The following is a 19546-nucleotide window of genomic DNA, read 5'->3' on the forward strand; positions in this document are numbered from 1 at the left end:
TCTCTCACTGTGACATGATGATTTACTTTCAGTGACAAGCACCTCTACTCAGTAAACCCCTAGGAAGTGTCAGTGTATTGAGGTTCTCCTCACCTGCCCCCTCAGTGAACCACACAGCAGCAGCCACATCACCTGAAACTAGGGAGCTTGAACTGGAATTGTCTTGATCTTGAGAGAGGTGTTGTTGTCACCTGATGTTTCCATGTGTACCAGTAATTCATGCACAGGGATATGAAAGGACAGCATTCCCTGACCAGATTCTCTTTGAGTTTCACTGTAGTTCCCTGTTAGTATATTATCTTACAGGTGTCTTATTATGACACACATTTTAACTGAAATAATAATACTGTCTTGGTAATTTTAGCAAGCACAGCAGTTAAAAAAAATAAGGCCAGTTAACTCCATACACCAGCATGATGTTTTTTGGCCTAAAAGATGTGCCAACTGAGAAATGTGACCAGGGAGAACTCTTTGTCCATTGACACAACAGAGGTTTAACTTAATTCATAGTTTTGTCTATGCTGAAGGACCATTCTTTGTTAGTTGAAGTGAAAGCTTTTGCCCAGCATATGTATGAAAATTTTGACTGAGTCTAGAGTGTCTCAAACTATCTCTGACTTAACAGCAGCTATTATCTTGGTTTAATTTCCATTCTGTCACAGACCAATGCTTTTTTTAAAAAATAAGATACATTAAAATGAGATGCTGCAGTAGTGAAATAAAGATTGAAGACATACAAGATTATATTTGATTCAATAGATATAAACATACTTTGTCAGATTAAAAAAAAGTTTTTAAGTATTTACTGTCAGTTTTTATGCAGACCTCCTCAAAGATCATTCACAAACAGTTCCTGAACTGTTACTGATCCCAAAGGACATTCTTTGAATAATTGGTCTAGATGAATACAACTGTGAGAAACACACACATGAAGTGATTAGCATATGGGTAATAATCAAATACATAAAATATATTGGCATTGACTTATGTCCTTTGATAAACAGTAAGGAATTTGTTTCAACAACTTCTTCAGGTGAGCGTAAAGTAAAAGTTTAATGAATTTATTTTTAGCTACTCAGTAGCTCCCATTTGTTTTTAAGTTTATACTTTTACAAAGGAGTTAACTGTTAATTATTATTAAATTAATTATTAAATTATTATTAAATTAAATTATTACTAAATTTTTATAGGTATCGCAAATTTTTATAGGTATAGCAATCCATTGGACCTGAACCTCATATACACTCATTTTCCAAATATTGCTGTGGTACGTTACTAAGCAAATCAGTGTCACATTCCTACATGATGAAACTCAGCCCATTATTAATCATCCTAAATGTGACTTGGGGTCTTACTTTCTTCTGAATGTTGTCAGTGAAGTACTATAGGCTTCTGCTGTTTTCTTTCAGCGAATTCAAGGTCGAAAAGCCAGCCTGGAGGAAATACAGCTTGTTCATTCTGAACATCACTCACTGTTGTATGGCACTAACCCCCTGGACGGACAGAAGCTGGACCCCAGGACACTCTTAGGTCTGTATAACCCTCCATTCTACTGAGAACAGCACATTCCAGCACTATCATTAGTCAATGCTGCTGTCAGTACAACATACTTGGCAAGCACTGTGACAAAAAATCAGCTTTTCCTACAGCATTGCTCTGTGGAATGAGTCTTACAATAGAAGCCAATGTAGATTAAGAAAATTCTACATTAGAGAAAAAATGACAGTGAAAGTTTCATGATGTTTACTTTCAAATTAGCCTTTATTTGAATAACATTTCTTCGCTGTTCCTAGTTTATGGGAATAAATACATTGGAGAGTTTACTTGCTTATGTTTTTAGACTGAAAAAAAGGGGGGGGGGTGTTTTTACATTCTTCTGTGTCTTTCGGCTCTTTTTTTCTATTACCTTAACAGACAAAGGGCATAATACAACTTATTTGAAGTGAAAACTCCTTATCACTATACCTAGAATACTATATTTTATAGTAAGATTGCATTTTAAATCTTAATGTAATCTATGTAATGTATGTTTTAACTATGGAATTAAATAGTAAAGTGGTTGGAAGATAGAAAACTAAAAACGTAATCTTTATGATTTTTCAAAGCATTATTATCAGGTTTAAAATAAAAAAATAAAATAGGAGTTCTCGTTGTGGCACAGTGGAAATGAGCCCAACTAGGAACCATGAGGTAGCAGGTTTGATCCCTGGCCTTGCTCAGTGGGTTGACGATCCAGTGTTGCCGTGAGCTGTAGTGTAGGTTGCAGGTGCAGCTTGGCTCTGGTGTTGCTGTGGCTGTGGTGTAGGCTGGCAGCTGTAGCTCCCATTAGACCCCTAGCCTGGGAACCTCCATATGCCACGAGTGCGGTCCTGAGAAGACAAAAGAATAAATAAATAAATAATAAAAAATAAAATATAAAAAAATTAAAATTTATGTTTCAGGGCTTTATTAAACTTTATATGAGTGATAGAAACAACAGATTTTGAAGAAAGTTGATGACAAAACCTTATTTTAGTTGAAACAATTCTATTCGTTAATTAATAATCTTTTATAATAGAATAACAATTCATGTGCCAAAAGAATCATGTTTTAAGTGTTTTAACTAAAAAGGCATTTTAGGACTTTTTTTTGGTCCCTTTCTTTCAAATAAACCTATTATGTCAGTTCTAAATTGTTGGGCTTTTTCACCCAATTCAATATTATTTCAAAATGGTTTTATGTTAACTGATCCTAACATTTCAAAAACAAGTGTATGACATGTAGTAGGCAGACATTTTGGAGAGCAATTATAAGGGGAAATTAACATTTATAATTTCAATTATAATGCTGAAAATGTGCCCTTTTAAAACAAGTGGGAGGCATCCTTAAATTTGGGAAGGAAAGGCCTGTGGTTGAGTGTGTGTGTGTGTGCATGTGTATATGCATGCGTGGAGAAATTGACAGAAAGTGGAATGCAGAGAGATTACTCAATTTTTAGAAAACATATTATGAAAATTTTATGATGAAAAACAATTTATATAGTAAAATTAAAGCTATATGGTGATATAAAGGCAAATGAGCTAGTTTAAACATATATACTCTATGTGATTTTCTTCTTTCTGTTGAAAGAATCAGTTTCTGCATAAGCAGGTCTTTACATAAAATACTTTTTTTTGCTTTGGATAATATTCTTATTTTAATGTAAATTACTAATTCCACCCAGTTTACCAAAATGATGAAGAAAACCAGGCAATAATTTTCATGGTCTTCTGGGTCTAAACACTCAGGCACTTTTTTTTTTTTTAATGCCCATTCCTATGGCATATGGAAGTTCACACACCAGGGATTGAATCCAAACCACCACTGTGACCTATGCCGCAGTTGTGGCAGCACTGGATCCTTTAACCCACTGTGCCTGTCTGGGGATTGAACCTGAGCCTCCCCAGAGACCTGAGCTGCTGGAGTCGGATTCTTTTTTTTTTTTTTTTGTCTTTTGTTGTTGCTATTTCTTGGGCCGCTCCCGAGGCATATGGAGGTTCCCAGGCTAGGGGTTGAATCAGAGCTGTAGCCACCGGCCTACGCCAGAGCCAGAGCAACGCGGGATCCGAGCCGCGTCTGCAACCTACACCACAGCTCACGGCAACGCTGGATCGTTAACCCACTGAGCAAGGGCAGGGACCGAACCCGCAACCTCATGGTTCCTAGTCGGATTCCTTAACCACTGCGCCACGACGGGAACTCCTGGAGTCGGATTCTTAACCCACTGTGCCACAGTGGGAACTACAAAATAGTCATGGATTTAAAAAATAGTGAGCTATGTCCATTTTGATTATTTTTTAAATTTAGGTAAACAAATAGAAAACTTCCCCCATTTCTTTCTATTTTAAACTATGGTCTCAAACTATAAATCAACCTAGGCATAGGACTATGTACTTTAGATTTAATTATGATACATTTACACATTGATGTTTGAGAGATGTTCCGAAACAACCCTTACCGCACATTTTAAGAGAAGGGACATATTTGTAAAAGAAATGAAGTTTAAACTTTGGCACCTTGAACTCTTTTACTTATGGAACATAGCAGTACTTTGTTTTTTTAATGAAATTTGATACTTTTGAATAAAACTGGTCTTCTCAAAATATCACCATACATATATCATTTAAAATTTTGGTGATTTAAAAATGAACTCCAATATATAACTTAGAACTTGGACAAAAGTCCTTTTCAAGTAGGTATGCAATACAAATACCAAGCACCAATAATTTAATTTTTTACAGTTTTAATCCAAATAAATTGGCCATTTATCTCATTAGTTTTGAGTATTTAATGTGGTATAAAATTCATACAATTAATGATTTCACAGTTAACTTTAGATACACATGTGGAGTTCCATAGGCATCTTTCAGGGATCAGTGCACCAATGTCAGCATTGTGCAGGCTACAGGAGGAAGCTAAACAAGCATGCTGCATTGCCAGATCTTTATGTCAAGCACTGAATTCAACTTTGATGACGCTTCTGAGCTGCATCATTTTCTCCTGTGAATCCAGAAACTACTGATTTTCCTCAATTCGGGTTCTAAGAGAATAGTGCCATTCTTTTAATAATTTGACTTTTCACATATTTTGTTCTTTAAGAAATTTGAATTTCCGTGGCTTGTTTCTTTACTGATACCTAAAAGACTAGATTAAAACTGCCAGGTATGAATGCATAGAAATTCTTAACAATCAAGATATTTTCTCTCTCTTTATCCCTTCCTTTCGTTCTCATCCATCCTCTTCTTCCTCTAATCCCTCCCAATGCAGATGAGGTGGGAGGATTTGCCAGTGCACACACACTGAATTGAAATGCAGTCAATTGGATGAACTTGCTGAGTTAAACTGATAATACTACTCTTAATAGTTATGTTCTGGAGTTAGGAGGAAGAATTTAAATAAAAATTCATTAGGATCAGACCTATCGGTCTTTGTATCTTGAAAGACATCTATAGCTTATAAAATAATTAGATTTGAAAATTGGCACCATTTATTTCTTTAAATACCCTAGACCCTGTAAGGTGACACTTTTAAAACATTCTCTCCAATCATTTCTGGTGAGCGGTTTTCCTTCGCATTAATATTGCTGTCATTCTTACTAGCAGTTTTCATTATCTTGTGGCTAGCCAAATCTCAGTCCATGGATAAAGCTATATAAGATTATTAAAAAATAAATTGAGTAAATTCAGTAAAATAATTTTTTATGCACATTAGTAAATTTAAATCATTGATTAGTTTGGTGGTTTAGTATTATTTAAACTGTACTAAAGTAGATTCTTCTCAAATATTACATAATTTATTTTCTGTACTCTGTTTAACAATTTTTTAATTACCTTGAAAGTTACTTTATTACATTATAATATTATCTTTAACCCTTTTCACTGACTGCAATGAAGTTCAGACATTAAAATATAAATTATTATGTATTTTAATTTTGTGTATGACATATGAATACATCTTTGCAAATTATTTAGTGATACAGAAATATCTTTGTTATGAGGAGCAACTTAAGAAAACTTTACCCCTCACCATGCTATCCATAAGATTGATTATGTATCTTTTGCTGATGTCACTATCCAGTTTTGATATTTTCCCATGATTTGTTTATTTTTTTCTATTGACTTATTTCTTTTCCATGAAGATCCTTATATATGAGATATCTTATTTTTTCATTTGCACATATATTTTTATTTATCATTTTTCATCTGTTAGCAATTGCATTTGAAAAATCAACTCATATGATTTATTGTTTTCAAAATAAACTTTCTTTCTGTGACAGTGAAATCTATTTAGAGTTTACTGACACGACATGTGAATTCAATCACAGGCCTGTTTTCAATTTTCATTATTTCATTGATCATCAATAGAACAAATGAATTAGGATAAGTGAAATGGAAGTTTGTATCTGATTCTACCACTAATCTCCTGAGTAACCCATATGAGTCACTTTGAGCTATTTGGCTGTGATAGAGAAACGCCCACTGCCTTTCCTTTAAATACTTTGCAAGACAGATTTTAGTCTTGTGGGTTTAGGAGTAGATATTTTTGTTTTATTTATATATGTAGTAGATAATGTAGAGAATGAAGGTACAGGTAAACAAAAATGATTAAAAGTTCCATGAAATCTCAGTTCCAAGAGATGTCACAAGTAAGCATTTGACATATAAATGTATGTTTATATATAAAAAATTGTGAATGTTGAACACAGAGGACAGACTTGTGGTTGCCTTGGGGAAGCTGGGAGGAGGTGGGATGGACTGGGAGTTTGGGGTTAGTAGATGCAAACTATTACATTTAGAATGGATAAACAGCAAGATGCTACTGTATAGCATGTGGAACAATATCCAGTCTCTGGGTATATGTATAACTGTATCACTTTGCTGTACAGAAGAAATGGGTACAACATTGTAAATCATCTATAATTTAAAAGTTTAAAAATTTAAAAAGGAAAAATTTGTGATTATTAGGCTTGTAATAAATTTTGTCTTAGCTGTATCCAAAGTAGAATTCAAGGATAAGTCTGTATACTAGACAAATGTTTTAACATTTGAAATATTTAGAACATGACAGTGTGTTTCATAAACCTTGTAGTTTAAAGCATCACATTAGAGGGATATCTTAGTGAATAGCTGAATTTTTTATATTAGGTTATAAATAAAAAATACTATGATATATGATGTGTAGGGCAGTTGAAAAAATCTTGAGACTCAAATTTCATAGCTAGGGGTTTGTTCATGTGGGATAATAGATTCTACATCTAATAATATTTGTATCAGTTTTATTCTTAACTGTCTAAAATTTCATTAGTTTCCATTTGATTCAGTTAATAAATCATGTGACATAATCACGTTTGTTAATAAGCACCAAGAATTTTTAAAACTATAATGACATTCCCAATTTATATTTATTTTTCATGTCTTCTTACTGTGTAGGTGACTCCTCTCAAAAGTTTTTTTCTTCATTACCTTGTGGTGGACTTGGGGTAAGTATGAGTTTGTTTATTGCTTTTAAATAACATTAGCTTCCAAAAATATATGCTTTGATTTATCTGGTCAGTTATTTTTAAGGCTGTTTATCATTAAAAGTTATGCTGGAATTCAGGACTGGCCACATAATTTGTAGGGCTCAATGCCAAATTAAAATCCCCTCTTCGAAAATTGCTAAGAATTTCAAGACAGCAAAAATAGCAAATAAACTAACTGTAGTGTCCCATGTGAAGCTGCTTCGCTAGATTTTTATGTAGCTAGAGAAAAGGTACTATGAGAGGGTTTACATAGCTTTACAGCAGATTTCACTTTTCAGTAGAGTCGCCCTATGTGCATACATTGTATTCCTGATGAAAATGACATAAATTTCACAAAGCACTTTGCATTGTAGGACATTTTGTTTGTGAACCCCCAAGACCATTTTTGTCTTCAATAATTAACAAAGCCTTTTTGACCGAGAATATTTATACCATATTTCAAGGACAAATTTGTTTGAATCCAGCGACATGTGAAGAAAAATGTCTACATTTTTGTGGATGATTAGAATGTACCCTATAACCTGCAGTCCATTTAAAGTTAACCCTTAAAGGCAACAAACCACCATCCTTTAGCACTAAGAGCTAAGATTACATTAGGTCAAAATAATTTCAGATCAGGTTTCCAAAGACTAAGGAATTTAAGTCAATTAGGCTTTTCAAATTTGCAAAGGAAAGAACAAAACTAGTCCTGTATATGTTTTAGCCAATATTTTACTATAACTAAATTTTATGCAGGGAAATCTCATACACCCTCAGCTAATTCTATAATTTTAGTGATGCTAGATTTAGCATCTTTCACATGTGACTCTGCCTTCTATAAATAATAATTGTAACTACAACCAGTTATCAATGTGGGCTTTACAGTTTACCAACATACAAGTGAGATTCTTAGCAACTTTATAAAATAGTCATTATAAGTAACACCATTTTGCAGGTTAGGACCCGAATGCTTAGAGAAGTGAGGTTATTTTCCTGAAATTACATTTTAAAGGATGAAAGGCTGCAAGTATGAGGTTGACATGCATGTCTACATGGAGGAGTTCCAGAAGAGCATATTAGGTCCTTCCAAGACTTTCATTTCCACAGTCTAGCCCAGCCCCGAGAGCCTAGCAGTGCAGCTGTGTGGCTAACATAGTGTGGTCCCCTTTGTGGCAGCTCATCAGTGAGCTTCGATTTTGACTCCCAGGACAGTCACCATCCCACATTAATCCTTGCTCCTTTTAAAGCAAACCTGTAAAGCCCAGAACTTGCAAAATCATCCTAGAAGGCGGAGACCAAACTGACTTTTAAAGTGAGTTTCATTGGCTTTTGAACTTATTTTCTAACATCCCAAGTGGCCATTTTAAGAGAATGGCTGATTACTGTACATGAGGCAAAGGATGAAACAAAGCTAATGGCTGCTTAGTGGTTATGGTGATGGGGAGAAAATCAAAGATGTTAAAAGAGTGGTGGTCATCAAACCCCCACTCATTTACAAGTACATTTGTGGGCCAGAGTTGAAATGAGAACAGTTCCCTAGGATCCACTTCCCAAGAGTGACCTCTGCTATTTCTGTAACTTACTATCCCCTGAACACAAAGTACATACACTCAACTGCACTAAACCCAAACCAAGGAAAACTTTGGATTCTTTAGCCAGAACTGCCCTTGACAAGTGCCCAAGGAATAGTGACTGCTGCTTCTGGCATAGTGGGCATCATAGAATAGCAGTGGGCTAATCAGAATCTTAGCAGCATTGGTGGTGGATACATCAAGCTTGAGCAAGCAGAGGCAAGAGGTGTAAGACTGGATTAACTTCACTCCATCACTGCTGGGAAGGCTGGAGAGAGGCACCTCCATTGATCAAATTGGCCTATAGGTCTTCTGGTGGTGTTTATGTAGATCTAGGTGAGCGTGTGTATATACCCACACTTATGGATGCTCTGGAACGAGCTTGATTCAGTATTTTTGGTTTTTTAATGAACCAAATAATGTTCTTAGCCATTTAGGAACCCTCTTGACCCCTAAGATCTTGGGTTTTGCTATAAGTCCTAAGAGAAACTCTAGGTCCTGTCGATTAGTATCATTCTAAATTTTTTATCTCCAGGATACCCCAAAACATATTAAGTATACAAAAGATATCCTATTTGAACTTGGAGTGACCAGCTTGGCAATATGGGGCACCCCAACAAGCTTGGAAACCACTGAAATTGCCTTTGTCTTTTTTTTTTTTTTTTTTGTCTTTTTGCTTTTTTCTTGAGCCGCTCCCATGGCATATGGCGGTTCCCAGGCTAGGAGCCTAATCGGGGCTGTAGCCCCTGGCCGACGCCAGAGCCACAGCAACGCGGGATCCGAGCCGCGTCTGTGACCCATACCACATCTCACAGCAACGCTGGATCCTTAACCCACTGAACAACGGCGGGGATCGAACCCGAAACCTCATGGTTCCTAGTCGGTTTCGTTAACCACTGCGCCACGACAGGAACTCCAGAAATTGCTTTTGTCTTGAGGCACTCTTCTGGTTCGTATTATCTAAGATGAACACATTGGTTTAAATTCCAAAACATTTAATGCTCTCCAATTGTTAAGATAAACCCCGTTACCTAGCACATATACCTTCCTACTAGATAGGTTTAATTTATACCTACTGAATGCTGATGGATCAATTGGCTTTTGAGGGGTCTACCTGGGACATTATGAAATTTAAGAGAAATCTCTACTTCTTATTAAATTTTCCCCTAAGATTGCATGTGGTAATTCAACAGTGTTACTCAGATAGTTCAGTGGGTGAATGGTGTTTAAGGTGCTTTAAAGTGTGTTCTCTAGAACTGCAATTTGAGCAATAATCTCAAGGTTTCCATATTCCTTTGTGTTTGGTTCTCATTTTGTTTAGTTACTATGGCATGACTCACTTCTGATTACTGTGTGATTGCACCACAAGAAAATGCACCAATTGAAAAGAGCATTTTACCAAATCCCAGGCCTTGGTCGTCATATAGTGAAACAGATAATTAAGGGACTTGGGAAACAAAAGCCAGTGCAGGACCACTTTAGTTTTCACTCCTCAGGGTATATCACTAAAAATAGTGATCATTTTCCTGACCATCTGACCTGCTGCTGTGTGAAGAAATCTTGAAGTCATTTCTCAGCCTTATTTTTCCCTCTTCACTTGATAGGCCACAAAAAAACCCACAAAAGCAAGGACGAGCAGGCTTTTATGATAATGTCGTCATCAGCTCCCAGCTTCAAACGCTTCTGCGGCTTTTGAGTTGTCATTTATAACTTGGAACTGAATCGACCCATAATTCCCCTGATACACTTAGAGAAATTGATAACAGACTCTGCACTTCTTTTATGGCTCGGAGGAGGCAACTCCAATCACATCACTATTGGCAGGCAATATTATTTTTTGACATGGTTGTAAAAGTATAAAGGGGCTTATGGCATTTGTTTAGATGAGGAATGGGCTCTCAAGCTGTGCTGGGGTTTACAGGACCAGATTAGTGAGAAGCAAAGGGAATATGATGTTTGCAAACAGGATATGATTTTATATATAAGTTTGGGTTTCATGCTCTGTTCCCTGGGGAAAGCCTTGCAGACAGCAGAGAATTCTACTTTTATCCTACAACAGACAAGCGCCTAGTGCCAAAAGGCAGAAAAATAAACGTGGTCAATGGGCAGTGTCAGACCCTTGATTGGAGGAGGAGGAGGAGCTGGGGAAGAGGCAGAACAATTCCTTAGGAGAAATGAGGAATTGCAGAGCAGGCGCAGAATCTGGACTGCCTAACTGGTCAAAGATGTGGCAAAAATGAGGCTCTGGGAGGTTTAATCAAGGCACCTTCTCCGTCAGGAATTTGGTCAATCTGTGAACACCAAACTGGCTTTTTATTACAGATTTTTACTCCATCATCTTCTATTTTATTATACCTAGATCTGACACCCTTTGAGGGTTATGGATGCCATTTTTTGTGATTTTGGGAGGGAGAGATGGGGAGAAGGATGAGGTGATTGTGTGGAGGTAATTTAAACCTCATTTCAAGTGCTCAGAGGTATTCAGCAGATATTTTAGTTATATTTACTAACTGTACTCCCTAGAAAGAAGACAGGTTTGGATGAAATGCATCAAATTGTCTTTCATTCTGTCAAATTAAAAATGTAAGTGCTCTCTCTGATATATTAAATTTATATGTATATAAATATGTACATACACAGTACATGTTCAGAAGAAAATTCAGTCTTTTACAGTGCATTTATACCTTTCTATTACTTTCCCACTTATTATACTACATTGACCCTCCGTATTTATCCTTTCCAATGACAATAAAAAAGCTCCAGTGCCAGTCCTTTCAAAGACTACTCTGCCCTTCTCTATTTTATTGTAATATCAGGGAATGTTTTGTTTTATGACCAAATCTATAGACATTAGTTAAATTCAGTGTAACAGAAAGGTCTGATGAATACATTTTTCTCCTGCTATTTACAGTGGTCTTTGAAACAAAAAAAAAAATCAGTATTTTTGAAGGTATAGCATGTGCCATCATAAGAGAAGAGCAAGAAAAATAAGTCTTGTTGCCAGTGATTAGAGAAGGAGCAGGACTGCAAAGACTAAAGAGAAAAGACTGTTTTTCTCATTGTTCATAGAGTTTCCATTGGGCTGATTTGGAAAAGTGTTGTGCTGTGGGAGCACAGAGGAGGGAGCTTCTAGAACAGAAAAGAAAGGAGTGTGGGGGTTACTCGAACATTTGTAAGATAAATCTTCAAGAACAATTAGGAGTGTGCGTGTTTATGTGTGTGTGTGTGGAGTGGGTTGTGAGAGTGGCGTTGGGGGAGGCATCCAGGCATTAACTGTTTAGGTTCTTGTAACACACTATATTTTTGACCAATGCACTAAGTAGTTGTCAGTTAGTAGGGATTTTGTTTTCCTCAGAAAAAACAAAGCCAAAACCTAGTGCTTATGCCAAAATTTGGACGTTCCTGAAATTTTGATAATGTTTCAGGGACCCCGTCCTCTTATCATCATGTGTTATTCCCACCCAGTTATCCCAAGCAGGCACGAAGCCTTTCATTACATCTGCAGAAAGAGAAGAGAATGGGGATGGCATCTGTTTCTCACATGGAGTAATCAGGATGGTGTTGATTTCACTCGTATTAATGGTCAACACAAACCTAGCTCGCAATCAGTATTTCATTTCCCCCGCTGCTGCTATCAAAGATGCATCACAATCCTGTTCCCTCCAGCACAATAAGAGGATCCACCCTGATCTGGAATCTCTTTTTTCCCCATCTCGCTTTCTAAATATATGTGGATTTTCATTAGTTTTAAACTTGATGCACATGATACTAGCAGGAACACCCCAGGGCACCTGTAAAAAGTAAAGCAGATAAGTGGCCTTAATGAAATTGCTTTGAGAATTTTGTTTTGTGCTGTGGATTCCACAAAAAGATCATATTGCCCCAGACTTGGAAATTATAATACAAAATATCATGCAAGCCAGGGAATTCTTTGTAAACAACAAAGGAAACTTCTAGTATTGCATAGATTATGCTAATTGTGTATACTTAATAATAGTCACGGAGAAGTAGACAACACTCCCCAAAGAGATAGATATATCTGTGTTTACTGCAACTGTAAAATTTTATAGACCCTTTAAGTTCTGATGTCCATTGCAGAGAAGAGGAAAATTATAAATGAAAACCTTAACTTCCTCCTTAATTCACTTAAATGTAGCTTCCCATCTCTGATTAAATTCTTTCAATTGCTTTGACATTATGGCTAAACACTGCAGGATGTATTTGGAAATTTCATTTTCACTTTCTTGTTTAAAGTAAAAAATGAATATAATAAAGCTATTAAAAGTCTTCTATGGTCAGAATGCTTAGAAATGCCAGGAACTGCAGGTACAGCATGGAACAGAATGAAACAAACCAAAAAATCTAACGTAATGGAACCTATATTCTAGTGGCAGAGACAGATAAACCAGTACACATTAGTTTAAATATGTGAGTGTAATCATGGATGTTATGGATCAAAGAAAGCAAAGGAAAGGTTTTGGAGTCTGTTCGGGCTGAGGCACAGAACTGGTGATTAATGGGAAGTGATTTGTTTTGGATATTAGAAACGATGGGTGAGGGATGGCCTGGAAGTCCTGGCTTCTTATGGTGACTAAAAGGTTACAGGTAATAGTAATATCCGTATTGAGGGCCCAAGACAAAGTGATAGTACAAGGAGTGGGGAGGGGGCTTGTTAAGACTGCTTACAGTTCTGAGTCCCCATCCTCATACCTGCCTGTGAAGATGTGATAGCTGGGCGAAGGGTTGTTACATCCAGAACTCCCAGAGCTCTGAGCCTCCTTTTTGACTCCTGGCTTGAAGTGTAGTGATGGAAAGACAGGCAAGCTGGATTTACAGGTACAACCTGAGATCCTGAGATCTGACCTTGCAGGAGCTTGAAAGTGAAGGCAGTTATTCAAATATTCAAGGTCTGAAACTCAAGACCTAGGCTATGAGACATCTGGGTGGTTCCAGGTCTTAGCATTATGTGCTTTGGTATTCCCGGTCCCTGGTGACTTTTTTTTTTTTTTTAATAGTTTCCTATGTAAATTGACAAATTTGACACCAGTGCCTTTCGTGTGTTTTCTAGTGACTTTTTGAATGACCCTGTTATCTTGTAGCATCTTTGGTCTCTGGCTGGTGCCCAATGAGTTATACCTGAGCTGCAAAATTCAGGTTAACTTATTTATTGATCCCATTGGGTTAGTTCACAGAGCAAAGGAGGGTGGCTTCTTGATTTCTTCACAGCTAATCCTGTGTCACGTGTTTGTAAAATGCAGGGAACACAAAGGCTGGAGTCTGAATTCCAGGGCTGCTTCTTACTATTAACTCACAGTTTCTGATCTTCAGTATATTCATTATTAAATGAGGTGAGTCAATAAAAAAAGTCAGCTATTTAGGACTATAACGTATAAGTAAAATAATAATCCATAACTTTGGCACTAATGGTATTCAGAGGATTGACTTTAGTGATGGGATTATCTGTCACTACAGTAAGGTGCCATAACCTAGGCAGGGCCATAGAAAACCCTTTAAAATGTACCCCATTGGCTCTCACAGAACTGAGATGATGCACAGCCTCACATCAGAGACTAGCTATTCTCTACATTTTTCTTCCCTCCTTCCTTCCTTCCTTTCTTTCTTTCTTTCTTTCTTTCTTTCTTTCTTTCTTTCTCTCTCTCTCTCTCTCTCTCTCTCTCTTTCTTTCTTTCATTCATTCATTTTTTCTTTCTTTCTTTGGCTTTTTAGGGCCACACCTGCGGCATATGAAGGTTCCCAGGCTAGGGGCTGAATTGGAGCTATAGCCACTGCCCTACACTACAGCCACAGCAACTTGGGATCCAAGCCGCATTTGTGACCTAAACCACAGCTCATGGCAACACCAGATCCTTAACCCACTGAGTGAGGCCAGGAATTATATCTGAGTCCTCATGGATGCTAGTCAGATTCATTTCCGCTGAGCCCTGATGGGAACTCCTTTTTTTTTTTTTTTTTTTTTTTTTTCCTTTATACAGCTGCACCTGTGGCATATTGAAGTTCCCAGGCTAGGGACTGAATCTGAGCTGAAGCTGCCGGCCTATACCACAGCTACAGCAATGCCTGATCCAAGCTGCATCTGTGACTTACACCACAGCTTGAGGCAATGCTGGATCCTTAATCCCCTGAATGGGGCCAGGGATCAAACCCACATCCTCATGGATACTATTTGGGTTCTTAACCTGCTGGGTCACTACACGAACTCCCTCTACATGTAGCTTCTAACGATAACCTATTTCACCTCTTTTAATCCTTACAATCCTAGGAGACTTACTACTAACTGTATAACTGAGGCTTCTTATCCTACAGAAAAGGGAACAGAGGCTCAGAGCAGAGTAACTTGTTCAAGTCATGCAATTAGTAGGTGGTGAAGTAGAAATCTCCCAAGCTCTTAACCACAGTTCTGCACACACACCACTCACCATAATTTCAACCTCATATGATTGTCAGCACTCCTTTCCCAGATGAGAATAACCCTAACCATAAGAAAAGCACAATTGTTTCTTTTGCCAAGAACATTCTCTTTTTTATTGAAATTCCTATAAAGTATTAAATCCATGAACTCAGACATCATTAATTTGGGGTAAAAAATTATGTAGCTGTATACAACATTTCAACCCTCACTAGAACACTGGAAAAATCTTTGCCCTTGGAGCAAACCTCTGGAATGGGCTAGAGAGAATCTCATTTCACACACCGACTGAGTCAGAGCTAATTTTATTAAGCTGTTCTTGCTAGAAAAGGGGCTCTAACCTGCATTGTTTAGTGTATAAAAAGATCAGCATATACATATTATGTAAAGATCAGTACACCCTTTACACATGAACATCATATTAAATAAAGAAGCAGTAGGAAAATACTGAAATGACATTACTTGGCTGTCTCTAACTCAGTCTTGATAGGACTGATCAGCAGGTCACTGCAGCTGTGAATAGCAACAATGGGAACTCTCACATTCCTTGACTGACCACGTAACCCACAGGAATCCATATATTATTTGTCAATCCTTGATTCCACCAGTATCTTAACTAAAGACCTTTTGAGTCTCAAGATGTAGCACTTTGCCACCACAAACATGTTACTCTACTTATTCTTGTTGCTGGCATGTAAATAGCAAAGGGATATTTTTCTGAAGATGAAGAGTGTCTAGAAATTGCACATGTAAGGTCAGTAGAGCTGCCAGAAAGCAGTCAATCATCCTGGGAGGGGATTTGTAGTAGAGCATTAATGTACATGGACTGCCCCTTGTCTCCTCCAGCTGCTGCATTAATAGTTCACCCTTCTTTCCATATGGAATATTGGTCACAGTATTCATTCATCATATCCATGGTTTTACTTGGAATCTGAAGGTCTTCTCTGTAGCTGCTCTCTTTCTTTTTCATCTCACCATGACTAAAGAAGCTAAGGTGTGGGCATTATAACCTACAAGTGATCCCAAGGGAATGGGCTGTCATTCATGTGTTCTTCCCAGTGTTGAACAAAAGAGAGAAAGTATGTGGGTTCACGCACCCATTGCCATCATAAATCCATCCCAGTTCCATTTCAAAGGTCTCAGGGTTTCATCAGAACATCTAACATGAAATGAATATACATATTCAAAGAGCTGGCATGTTGTATCACATGAAAGAAGGGAGAACACCCATTGTTACAGGCTGCAGAGCCAACTAAAGAAGAGTACAATAAAGGATGCCATAGGTCCTCAGCTCAGAAGTATGTCTCTCATCGTTATCCTACAGGAGGAAAATTGTGATAGTCACCCAGAGTTATAGAGGGCTCTGAAGAGGTTCTGAAGTGTTAACTACCTAAGTGACTGCAGAACTATCCTTGAGTGGTTTTATGATTTTAGGGAATGGGTCCTTCTGCCCAGCCCTAGAGTCAGAGAATTTTACCAGCAATGCAAAATCTCTGTTAATGATTATTTCATATGTGTGAGGCTCAGTTTCCTCTTATGTAAAATAGGGATCCTGAAGCCTTTATCATTGCATTATTGTGAAGATGAAATGTAATGATGTAGGGTACATCTGTATCCACAGCTCAGTGTAGAGGATGGCTACTTCCCAACTTTGATGGGTGGCCCTCATTAGTTCTGGTTTTTCAGAGAATAAATAGTCTGCTGTTTGAAGGGTGTGATTTAAAAGCTCCTTTAAAGCTGTGAGACCCTGATGTCTCATGTGATGCACCTACCCGACTGATGTTCTACCATTATAGTCATGGCACTATAGGGAGACTGGTAAGAGGGGGCGGGCATTGCTTTTAGAAGCCCCTGTGATGAAACACATGGGCAAAGAAGCTTGATTTATAAATTAGAAATTCGGATTCAAATCTCCTCACTGTTACAACATCAAGTGTTTCTCTGACTCTGAAGTGTAAATTCTGATTCAGCAGAGCTGGATGGGGCCTGAGATTCTGCATTTTTCACAAACACCCATATGATGTCCATGGTGCTGACCCATAGACCACAGTTTGCATGACCAGACCCTTCCTATATGACCATGAAAGGACAAGTCATTTTTTCTATGCCTCAGTTTATTTCTGTTAAGTAGAGGTGATTCATGAAATATGTTTTATTATTCTCCTTGGTGATAAATATGACATACTTTGGGATCTGGTTGACCAAGACTTAGACAAGTAATCTTTCTATGTTGGGCAAATAATTATAGGGAGAGAAGTTTCTATGAGGGGCAGGAGTGAACATGAGAGCAGAAGTCTGGAGCTCTAGGGAATTCCAGGTGTTGTTGGATGTCAAGCCAGGGAAAGGAGGAAACCATTGCTAGCAAATGAGAGCTCAGATCTAGCTCTAATTGAAGGAAAGAGAAGGATTCTTTACTAGATTGTGTATGTATTAAGGTCCTAAATGGGAGAGGGATCTTTATATCCATTTTGCCTTTCTTTTAGCCATCGTAAAGCACTTATAGAATGAATTTGTTCTCATTCATTAATTTATTCCCTTTACAAAAATCAGACCCTGAAGATACATATACCCATAGTCTTGCATGCATGGCACCTAACACTAGCTTCCATGGTAGATTATTAAGAAGAGTCCTACAGAACAAACAATATAGAAAGAAAATCTTCATAAAGTTCATATCTGTATCAGTCTGCTCTGGCTGCCATAAAAAATTGCCACAGACCGAGTGGCTCAAACAACAGAAATTTATTTTCTCAAAGTACTGATGATTAGAAATCTAAGATCAAGGTGCTAGAAGGATTGGTTTCTCCTGAGACCACGGTGCTCGGCCTGCAGGCGTCTGGCTACTTCTTCTCTGTGTGTGTCCTTCGCTTTTCTGTGTGTGCACATCCCTAAGGTCTCTTCCTTTACTTATAAGGACACCGGTCCTACTGGATTAGGACCCACCCTTCGTGGCCTCATTTAACCTTGATTACCTCTATAAAGGCCCTCATATCTACAAAATACAGTCACTTTGAGCTTCGATTTGAATTTAGGGGGACACATTTTGGTGCATAACACTGTTCATGTCTAGGGTTGACTTTGATTGAAGTCCCAGCTCTGTGTCTTATCAATGGTCTAACTTTATTCAAGTTATTTAACCTCCCAAACTTAGTTTCCTCTTTTGTAAAAGTGACATGAATACATTTTTTAAGCTATCTAGAGGAATAAATTGAGTTATGTTTGTGAAATATTTAACACAGAGTCCAACACTTATTAGATACCCCTACTGCCCTATGTGTCTTTTTTTAGATGCTGACCTAAGGTACTTACTTTTTCCTTTCTTTGGTAATAAATTTGATTTTTTACCTCTTGCACTGAATCCTCTAATAACGTAGGCTTTTCTCTCTCTGAATATTTCCTACTCCCACACCATCAGTATTCCTGGAAAGAAAATATCTACTGAAATCTTTAACTCTGACTGTAAGAGTGGAAACTTGATGATAGAAAAATATTGAACTTTTCAAGTATCTCTTAAGTGGATAATGGTAATTATTCTATTCCCAAAACGAATAAATAAGAATTTTAGCTTACAGATGCTAAATTATATGTAATGTAGAGTTTAGTTTTTTTTTTTTCCCCTGTATTTTTTAGGGCTGCACCTGCAGCACATGGAAGTTCCCAGGCTAGGGGTCGAATTGGAGCTGCCTGCCTATGCCACAGCCACAGTGACACTAGATCCCAGCTGTGTCTGCAGCCTACACCATGGCTCACAGTAATACCAGATCCTTAATCCACTGAGTGGGGCTATGGATCAAAACCTGCATTCTTATGGATGCCAGCCAGGTTTGTTTCTGCTGAGCCACAACAGGAACTCCTGTAATGTAGAGTTTAAAACTGAATAGGCTATGTAGAAAAGTTAAAACTAAAATTAAACATTAAATCATGCTAAAACAATTTCATTGATTTTTAAAAACATCTGATAACTTCTAAGTTACAAGGATGCTGTATGCAGAAATATTTGGTCCATAATAGATGATTCATTTCAAAAACATACTTTACCTGATGCAATGCAAAGGTTGAAAAGGGAATTTATTTTGCAGTTTCACTGTTCTACAACATGCCTAAAATGGCGCAGAATGAGTACAGTAATGAAAAATCTCAGTTTCTTTGTTGAGTCTGGTGTCTGTCAGGAGGTTTCTAAGGGCATCTGATCATTATTTAAATTTAAACTTGATTATTCAGAAATGCCCTTGGCCCTAGATGCAGCAGAGCATACAGAAAGAGCTTACTGAGCAGCTTAGTATTGGCTGAGGAGTGTCGGTTCCTAACTTTTAAGGGGGAAATATTCAAGACATCCAAGGAAGAATCGTGTGCCACATTAACCAGGCACAGTGCATAACATAAGAAACCTGTTCTGTTAATGAACACAATAGTATTATATTTAACTCTGGGGATATTTTTGAAAGGGAATCAACAAGCTACATTTTGATTATACTAAAGAGACAGTGCCTAAATTCCTTTCCTGTTACATCATTCTATTTCCCTCTTAAA

General features: G+C 37.4%; 1 protein-coding gene across 46 annotated transcripts in view; it reads left to right on the plus strand.

Annotated features, from left to right (window-relative positions):
• Nucleotides 1–19546, plus strand: part of HDAC9 (histone deacetylase 9) — a 967336-nt gene that overhangs the window by 710656 nt on the left and 237134 nt on the right. For all 46 annotated transcript variants that reach the window (XM_084977200.1, XM_084977210.1, XM_084977211.1 and 43 more), the window contains 2 exons: nucleotides 1410–1530; nucleotides 6948–6997. In XM_084977200.1, the coding sequence (XP_084833326.1) occupies nucleotides 1410–1530; nucleotides 6948–6997 (171 nt within the window). The remainder of the gene's footprint in view (nucleotides 1–1409; nucleotides 1531–6947; nucleotides 6998–19546) is intronic.

The sequence above is a fragment of the Sus scrofa genome, chromosome 9 (assembly GCF_054392235.1).
Source record: "Sus scrofa isolate SSC_HxYL_T2T_F1_AM1 chromosome 9, Sscrofa_HxYL_maternal_Yorkshire_Landrace_v2.0, whole genome shotgun sequence".
Lineage (NCBI taxonomy): Eukaryota > Metazoa > Chordata > Mammalia > Artiodactyla > Suidae > Sus > Sus scrofa.